Source organism: Pongo pygmaeus, chromosome 10 (assembly GCF_028885625.2).
Source record: "Pongo pygmaeus isolate AG05252 chromosome 10, NHGRI_mPonPyg2-v2.0_pri, whole genome shotgun sequence".
NCBI classification, from domain to species: domain Eukaryota; kingdom Metazoa; phylum Chordata; class Mammalia; order Primates; family Hominidae; genus Pongo; species Pongo pygmaeus.
Window position 1 is genome coordinate 74,110,459 of NC_072383.2, and position 9,459 is coordinate 74,119,917.

At 42.5% G+C, this 9,459-nt stretch overlaps 2 protein-coding genes across 7 annotated transcripts in view; one reads left to right on the forward strand and one right to left on the reverse strand.

The window, feature by feature from the left end:
• Nucleotides 1–6,104, reverse strand: part of NAP1L1 (nucleosome assembly protein 1 like 1) — a 37,085-nt gene extending 30,981 nt beyond the window's left edge. For 5 of the 6 annotated variants that reach the window (XM_054443351.2, XM_054443350.2, XM_054443349.2 and 2 more), the window contains exon 1: nucleotides 6,000–6,104. The gene's annotated coding sequence lies outside the window, so the exon portion shown is untranslated. The remainder of the gene's footprint in view (nucleotides 1–5,999) is intronic. The other variant, XM_063646515.1, reaches the window with a different exon arrangement.
• Nucleotides 552–8,160, forward strand: LOC129010747 (nascent polypeptide-associated complex subunit alpha, muscle-specific form-like). The gene is made up of 4 exons (XM_054445257.1): nucleotides 552–615; nucleotides 5,574–6,880; nucleotides 7,638–7,738; nucleotides 7,886–8,160. Exons 1-2 carry the CDS (start codon nucleotides 552–554, stop codon nucleotides 6,569–6,571), a joined length of 1,062 nt encoding a protein of 353 aa, XP_054301232.1. The 3' UTR covers nucleotides 6,572–6,880; nucleotides 7,638–7,738; nucleotides 7,886–8,160.
• Nucleotides 8,161–9,459: the final 1,299 nt, after the last annotated feature.

Consider the following 9,459-nt stretch of genomic DNA (forward strand, 5'->3'; position numbering starts at 1 on the left):
ATTAAAGGTGATATAACAAAATTTGGAAAACTAGAACTTCTAGAAATAAAAATAAAGAATCAAACCAAATGGGCTTACTTAAGAGTAAGATACAAAGCTGAAGAGAGAATTAAGTGAGCTGAAATGAAGCCTAGAAGAAAACTTTCAAAATATGGCAGAGCCACAGAATCTAAAGGACTGAAAATACTGAAATGAAAAGACAATGTTAGGATCCAATAAAGCCTAATAAAGACTTCATACATGTTCTAGGAGCAGGAGGACGGAATATTTGAAGAAGTTAATACGCAATAATTTTCCATTTCCTTAAGTGATGAAAGACACCAACCCACAGATTCAAGTAGCCCTACAAATCAAAACCATAAAATAAAGAATCCATATTTTATATATATATATATGGTTTATTTATCCAGATCGGGATACATCAGTAAAAAGGCAAGATAGCAAAAACAAATTCATCTCAAAAGCACACACAGAAAAGGTAGATTAACTTCAAAGGCACAAAAAGACTGACAGCTGTCTTCTCTTCAATAAAAGACAACAGAATCCTCAATATGTTGAAAGTAACTAAGGCTCTTAAAATACTATCCCCAACCAAAACATCTTTTAAGAATGAAGGTGAGGCCATGTGCGGTTGCTCACATCTATAGTCTCAGCACTTTGGAAGGCTGGGGCAGGAGGATCGCTTGAGGCCAGGAGTTCAAGGCCAGCCTGGGCAACACAGATCATCTCTACAAAAAATTAACATGCCTGCTATAGTCCTAGATATTCGGGAGACTGAGGCAGGAAGATCACTTGAACCCAGGAGTTTGAGGTTACAGTGAGCTATGATTGTGCCACTGCACTTCAACATATCTTCTTCACAAAAAAAAAAAAAAAAAAAAAAATCTGTAATGTAAAAGACAGTTTCAGAATAAAACACTAACCAGAGTTGGTATCACGTATTAATGTCAGGAAAAAACAGACTTCAAGGAAAAACATTAAGATAAAAAGGTCACTTTATAATAAAAGGTTCATACATATATGGTGTGTATAAGATCTCAAAAGACATAACTGACCGTAAAAACATGCTTGAAGGCATTTTTTTTTTTTTTTTTTGAAGACAGGGCTTTGCTGTATTGCCCAGGCTATAGTGCAGCGGCGTGATCACAGCTCAGTGCAGCCTTGACCTCACAGGCTCAAGTGATCCCCTCACCTCAGCCTCCTGAGTAGCTGGGACTACAGGTATGCATTCTCCACCACACTCAGCTAATTGTTTTAATTTTTTTTGTAAAGACAGGGTGTCTCACTATGTTGCCTATACTGGTCTGGAAATCCTGGGCTCCCGCCTTGGCCTCCCAAAGTGCTGTGATTGATTACAGGTGTGAGCCACCACACCTGGCCTCCTGAAAGCAAATCTTCCTTCCTAAACTGAACTAAAAACAAAATCTTCCACTGAAGAGGGAAGGCAACTGACTGAACTAATTGGACACATAGAGCTGACATAAGGCTAAGAAACCATTACCCAACTGCAGTCACATAACATTTCAGTCAACACAGGACTGCATATACAACAGTGATCCCACAAGATTATAATGGAGCTGAAACATTCCTATTGCCTAGTAATGTCACAGCTCAATTCATTATTCATGTTTGTGGTGATGCTGGTATAAATAAACCTACTGCAGAGTCATATAAAAGTATGGCACTTACAATTATGTACAGTACATAATACTTGATAAGGACAATAAATGATTTATTGGTTTATGTATTTACTATACTATGCTTTTTGTGGTTAGAGTACACTCCAACTTATTTTAAAAAGAGGTAAAACTGCCTACAATAATTCAACATAGCAACATGCTATACAGGTTTGTAGCCTAGGAACAACAAACAAGCTATACCATATAACCTAGGTATGTACTAGGCCGTACCATCTAGGTTTGTGTAAATACATTCTATGACATTGACAAAAGGATGAAATGGCCTAATGATGCATTTCTCCAGAACATATCCCCATCATTAACCATGCATGACTGTGTATGTAAACAAATTCTATGTTGGAAGAAGATTTCATGACTATAACTGCTATACAGCTTTTCCCTAGAGCACAGTAGGATACAAGGTGGAGAGCTTTTGAATTTCACGCTGCTATGGTTTGAGTATTCTTCCCCTCTAAAACTCATGTTAAAATTTAATCTCCCATGTGGCAGCACTGAGAGGTCGGAGTCTTTAAGAAGCGATTGGATCATGAGGGCTCCACCCTCACAAACGAATTAATCCATTCATGGATTAATGTATTTCTTTATAAATTACCCAGTTTCCCACCAGGGGAAATGGAGATCCAAGCTACCCAGTTAGCACACTCAGCCCCCTCCCCATGTGATACCCTGCACTGCCCTGGGAACCTTCAGAGTCTCCACAAGTAAGGTTCTCACCACAGGGGGCCCCTCGATCTTGGATTTCTCAGCCTCTATAACTGCAAGAAATAATTTTTTTTTTAAATAAATTACTCAGTTTCAGGTATTCTAAGCAACAGAAAATGAACTAATATTCATGCTGATTTATAGCAGAACAGTGTAAGTCAACATTCTTTCAAAACCAGGATAAAAATTGTCTCATCGTAAGTTATTACTGCTCACATACGTAACCATGGACGGGTTATCTAACCACTCCATACCTATGTTTTTCCTTGTTTAACTGTTGATGCTACCTATCTCTAAGTAAATTAAATGAGCTAATAATACACACAGAATTTAAAACAATGCCTGAATCATCAATCAGTGTTGCCTATTACATTATTTATCCCTGTTATGCTCTTCTGTATCCTCTTTAGAAAATAATTCCAAGACCAAAATTATAACTCTAGACAGGTGTGGTGGCTCACACCCATAAACTCAGCACTTTGGGAGGCCAAGGCAAGATCACTTGAGGTGAGGCATTTAAAACCAGCCAGGGCAACACAGCAAGAGCCTGTCTCCACAAGGAAAAAATATATATAACCGTGTTTCCCAATAAAAATCAAAATGTACAAAACTTCTGAATAAGTAAAAATATATACAAATATGCAGGAAGTAAAAGGCAGAGTTGGTCACCAAAGGTATAGAAGCCAATTTCTATGGCAAGCCCAGTAATGTACTCTAATGTTCTGCAGTCATTCAGCTAAACGACTTACATATGGATAGGTGTAAAGTAACAACTCTCTCCTTCTAACCCCTATTCTGCCCAAAAACTTATTTAGATGAGACTAGTTCGAAATGGAACTTAAAATCATCAATTATAACAGGTTCTTTTGTGTAAACGTTGTATTACTCTATGTCCCCTTTACCCTTTCCTTCCTTTATAGCTCTCATCACAATTTAACATTCTACATCTAAGCAACCAATTTGCCTCTTTTGCTCATGACATAAGATACATGTCCATACAGGTGCTAGATAGTTACCCAAAGAATAAACTGAGAACACAAGTAATTACAGGTTTGATTAAACTTGAAGATCTGAATACACTGATCATTAATATTTTCATATTGATAAGGAGTCATTCTCTCTAATCCTTTGTTTCAAATTTACAACCAAGAAGTGAACAAAATATTGTATTTTGACATCTTCAGACCTTTGAAGTCCAACAGATACTGCTTCTTTAGCCCATTCTACAAAAAGACCCTTAGTTTTGAACATATTTTGAGAATTTAGAATCAACTCAGTTTTACCAGGAGCCAACAGAAGCAAGCTGAATAAAATGAGATGGCATTTTGGATTACATTAGTTATGGTACAGGTATTCGTTTCAAAAATCTCATTAAAGGCCAAGTGCAGTAATTTACCATATTCAGTATTAGCTTTATAATTCTGCAAATCAATGGGCCTAATATAAAAATAGGCACTTTGTAGCAGATAAAATTTAGAAAGATATTCAAATTGGTATAGTGAAAACTTTTAAATTTCTATTTACTAACATAATGTTGACTTGGAGGGAGAATCTATGAAAGTCAGGTTTTATGACAGAAGATGTCCAAGTCCACCTACCAGGGTTTAGTTCGATATATTCTCCAAAGGACAGTATTCTTGGAACTATAATAAACTATAGATTTAGGCCATTTATTTAAACTTGGGCAACTTCAAACAAGCTTGAAACACAAGAGTGCCTTGAAAATAACTGTAAAAGTCATTTATTTCCCTTCGATTTTTAAATGTGCCCTATACATAAAAGGTTTTTCCCTTATTCAATCAAAGATAATGTGTATTACTTCCAAAATAAGTATAGGAGTATTAATTTAAGCTGACCAAAAAAAGAGGACCCAGATACTCGTTTCCAAAGATGTTTTGAATCCACCTATTTTCAAAAGGCCAAATTTCATTCTACAGCTCTTGTGAAACCAGCCAAGCAGTGTAAATTTTAAAATGCAGCAGTGGGATATCTTCAAATGTAGCAGTGAGATTTTTAAAATGTAGTTGTTTCAGAACTGATCAGTGACCGTCTAAAATACGGGCTCCTTGAGGACATCCTGTGCCTGGTTCATCCTTTTTGTACTCTCAAAGTCTAGCCTTCCCAGATAGGACCTCAGTCCCAGCCTCCCTACACTGCCATCTCCCAGATCTTTAGGGCAGTGGGGTTCATTGACAAGGTTGCAGGCTACAAACTTGGCTAAGTTTATACTAACACCTCATTCCATCCCACCTCTCATCTTAAAAAGGAAACCGTTAAGTATCTTATTCTAGTGACTTCAATAAACGAACTAATTTATAAGACAGCCAAGAACAATTAAAGTCATAAAGGGCCAAACATTTTATTTTCATCTAAGAACCGTTTGCAGGGGTGGTCCGATCTTTTGGCTTCCCTGGGCCACACTAGAACTGTCTTGGGCCACACGTAAAATACATTAACTAACTGATGAGCTTTTTTTTTTTTTTTTTCAAAAAAAAAAAAAAAAAAGCCCTCATGAATTTGTGTTGGGCCACATTTGAAGCCGTCCTGGGCCGCGGGTTGGACAAGCTTGGTTTAGGCGTTTAGATCGATTAGGATCAATACTCCCCAAATAAAAAACCCTGATCAAGACACCCATCTTAACTGTACCTGGGAAACACAATAGCAACCTTTTGCTAATAACAGTTAACATAAGCGCTATATACGCGTTAACTTTTTAAAATACTAGCAGTGGAGGTCCTTCCTTATCATCAGCTAACATCCACAATCTCCGGTACCTTTAATAAAAAGATTACGACCGAAGAGAAGCAGGGAAGAGTTTGAAACCCATGGACAGGGCTTACTCGCTTACTCTTCCTTTTCACATTCCACCGTCTCTACAACTTTCAAAGTAAGGATAGCCCGAGGGCAAGGGTCTCCAACCAGGCCCAGCCAGTGGCCATGAAGCCCATTACCACGTGTTAAGCGAAGCCACCGGGGGTTTCCCCTCCCCGCGCGGCCGCCCCCCCCGCCCCCCGCCACAATGGGCGGAGAGCCCGGGAGCGTCGCAGCCTCCCCCGCCCCCTCCCCGCCTCTGGGCCTCGTCCCTCCACAGCCCCTCCCTCCCGTCGGAATTCGCAGCCTCCGCCGTTCTTTTCATCTCCCAGCGGCCTCCCTCCTGGTATTATTTTTGAGGGAAAAGCAGGGGGGTGCAGAAGAGGCGGCCGGCTCTGCACTCGGCCCGGCCCGTACGCCGGGGGCCTCCCGGTCCTCGCGGCACAGCCGAGTCTCAGGGCACCCGGGCGTCACCACGGCCTCGCTCCGGTCCACGCGGAGAAGACGGTGGAGCTCAGAGAACCTTAGGCCGCCAGGCCGCGCCAACCCCTACGTCGCCTCAGCCGTCCCCGATAAAAGCGCTGGTCGCCCCCGGGGCCCCTCTCAGGCTCCGGGGTCCGGACTCCGCGGTCCTGTCCGACCTCAAAGGACGACCCCGGAGGCCACGGGCAGCCAGCGGCCCCGACTCCCGGCTCCCAGTCCCTCCATCCCTCCGGCCCTCCCATCTGCGCAGGCCGCCCAGCCAACACCACGTTCCCCCTTCCCTTCCAGGCCCCCATCCGTTACCGGCGGCTAGTATGGGGAGCCAGGCGGCCGGAGCTGCGCAGGCAGTGACTCAGGGCGGCAGCGGCAGCGGGTGGAGCAGGAGGCGGCGCCGCGAGCAGATGGCGCTAAAAAAGACCCAAGAGCCCGCCGCTCGCGCTCATATACAATTAGCGTCAGCACGTAGGGCCCTTTCGCCGCCCTCCCCCCGGCCTTGTAGTCTCCCAGCAACGCAAGCGAGAGGCGGGTCCAGGCCGGGTTGCCTAGCAACTGAACCGTCCTTCTTCCCCGGCGACCTCCATACCCCCACCGAGGACTCCTGCAGCCCTGAGACCCAGGCGCCGCGTTTGGGCTCCTCTGGTTCCCGCTGGTGTCTAACCTCCTCTGTTAAGCACCCCACCATCTCTTTTCTCCCTGCTGAGCCGGAAAGGAAATTTCAACCCCATCAGATGTGGGGAAGGCTTGGCCCGCGTGCCCGGCGCCCGGCCCGCCCCGCCCCCTTCGGCGTTGTGCTGGGAACGCTGAGGGCGGGCGCCAGTCGCCTGGTCCCTCGCTCGCCGCAGCCTAGACGGCGGGCGCTCCCTGTCAAGGCCTAATTCCTGCAACTCGCCGGCCCCCGGTAACCATTTTCCCTCCCCGCCTAAGAAAAACAGTTTTTTCCTCTAGACCACTTCGGCGGCCTCTTCTGCCAGTTTTGCTTCTCCTATGCCAGCGGGTCTCCGCGCCTTTAGGGGATGCTCGTCATCCTTTGCCCCCCACCCCCCCGCCACATCCTTGTAACTGATGTACAGTCCATCAGTTCGGCTTCACTTCTTTTGACGGATGAAAATGGCATATTTGTGCATTCTCTGGATGCGTTATAATGAGGACACTCAGTACGTCCGTTGTTTCATCTTTCTGAAAAAGTAAATCCCATTAAATCCTCAGGCTTGTAAAACCTCATGGCTAATTTTCAAGTGATGATGAATTAACTAATACTAACTCAAAAAGTTGTTCTCAGAGTATGGTCTGAGGGTCCCCAGACCCTTTCATGGGGAAGGTCAAAATTATTTCCATATTAATGTCAAGACTGCCTTTTGCATTCTCATTCTCTCACAACTGTACAGTGGGGTTTTCCGGAGGCTACGTGACATGTGATAAGGAAACAGACTGAACATAGAAGCAGATAGGAGAATCCAGTCATCTGCGGTTAAACCAGACGTTAAAGAGATTTGCAAAAACTCGATATGGGGGCAAGGGGGAGTAGTTATTTTTCATATAAAAAATTATTTTTTGTTAATATTTGATTGCTTTATTGTTTTTAAATGAAATACTCTTAAAATTTCTCACTTTTAATTTCTGATATAAATATCAGTATCAGTAATGCACATAAAAGTTCTTTGGGGTCCTCAACTTTTAAAGGAGTGTAAAGGAATCCTAAGACCACAAAGTTTGAGAACCTCCTCTCTAAATCTTGCATTTATTGAAACTTCAGACTGCCTAGAATCCCCTATTGTAATCCACACATTTAGCAACTATATCTTCCATTTTAGGGGATATAGTGTTTTCCTTGGCCCTCCAGAACCTCATTGAAATTATTTGCCTTTCCCACTCTATACTGCAGATGCCTCTGTTTATTCATTCATTTTAGTTTTTCATATACAATTCCTTTGTTGTTCTCAGCCTATTCCTATACACCCTTCTCAACACTGATGTAATGCTAACAAGGAGCGTAATAGCATCAATAATGGATCTTCAGGAAGAACCCGCTATACATAAACAAGGTAGACCAGTGCTCAGTTTGAACATAAATTTGACACATTAATTTCAATAAGAACTTCAGGAATGTTGCATTTTAATCAAAGCTGTGCACGATGCAAGGTAATTAGCATATTAAAATGAACTAAATAACTTTCCCTTTCTTTCCATAGATCTTTGTGGTAGCAGAATTTCTGAGACAAAATTGAGAAGTTAGCTTTTGTGATGGTTTTTATCCTACACCAGAGAGCCTCATCAATTTTCGGCACTTCACGCACAAAGGCTCTGGATTTTTTAGGTTTCACCACCCCCCCCCCCATACCAACCCCTGTAACTTAGGTGTTATCATTACTAGTACATATGCTCTTTCCCCCTTTTCTCCAGCTTCCTCTTCTTTTTTCAGTGTATCCTAGCCAATCTAAGAAACTAAACAATAAAATATTTCTACTAATGCATGCCTTTGTAATATAGTCTTTTGAACCAGTTTGTAAATCTAAGTCTTTGCCATTAAAGTTCAGGGAAGGGCAGACATTTATGCATTCATTCAACAAATATTTATGTCAGGCACAACTTCGTGCTCTGGAAATACAGCATTTAGTAAGAAAGACAAGGTTCTTGATTTTATTGAAGTTATGGTCTAGTGAGGTAAGGCAAATGATTAGCAATAAAATAATTTTACTAATAAAATATTAGTAATAAAACAATTTCACTTATCAATAATAAATAATTGATAAGTGAAAGCTACAAAGAAAATAAAATGAGAAAAGGGGTAGAAGGTGACTGACCTGAAGATACCTTTGAGCTTTTTTTTTTTTCCAACGGAGTCTCACTCTGTTGCCCAGGCTGGAGTGCAGTGGTGCGATCTCGGCTCACTGAAACTTCTGCCTCTCGGTTTCAAGCAATTGTCCTTCCTCAGCCTCCCGATTAGCTGTGACTACAGGCACGCGCAACCACCCCCAGCTAGTTTTTTTGTATTTTTAGTAGAGATGGGGTTTCACCATGTTGGTTAGGCTGGTCTTGAACTCCTGACCTCAAATGTTCTGCCTGCCTCAGCCTCCCAAAGTGCTGGGATTACAGGTGTGAGCCTCTGCACCTGGCCACCTTTGAGCTTTTTACATTGGCCCCTCTTATACCCCCAAATCACACAATGTAGTTAACTCATCTAATTTAATTGCAATAAATGGTGACCCTGGTCACTGATCTTGGGCCATGCCAAATTTTCTGTTGCAGTTCCTTTTCTCATGCTCTCTTTGGAAGCATATATACTAAAATTAAAGGTCCTTTTTTCTCTATCTCCCATGATTTTCATTTGGTAGATTTTTATAGCATTGTAGCCTGGAGGCTTAGAGGGGTGGCTTTGGAGTCAAACAGCCTATTTCGTCCCCATTTTTCTACCACTTAATAGCTGTGTAACTTTGGATAAGTCAGTTAGTCATCCCAGGTTTCATTTTCCACATCTGTAAAGTGGGGAAAATAAGCATGCATTTCTCATAGGGCTGTTGTGAAACTTAAAAAAAATTTTTTTCTTTTTAATCAAGAGGGATCTTGGTGTATTACCCAGGCTGGTCTTGAACTCCTGGACTCAAGAGATCCTCCCACTTCAGCCTCCCAAAGTGTTGGGATTACAGGCATGAGCCACCTTGCCCAGCTGTGAAACTTCTGGAGACAGAATCTCACTCTGTCACCCAGGCTGAGGTGCAGTGGCGCAATCTGGGCTTACTGCAACCTCTGCCTCCCATGTGCAAGC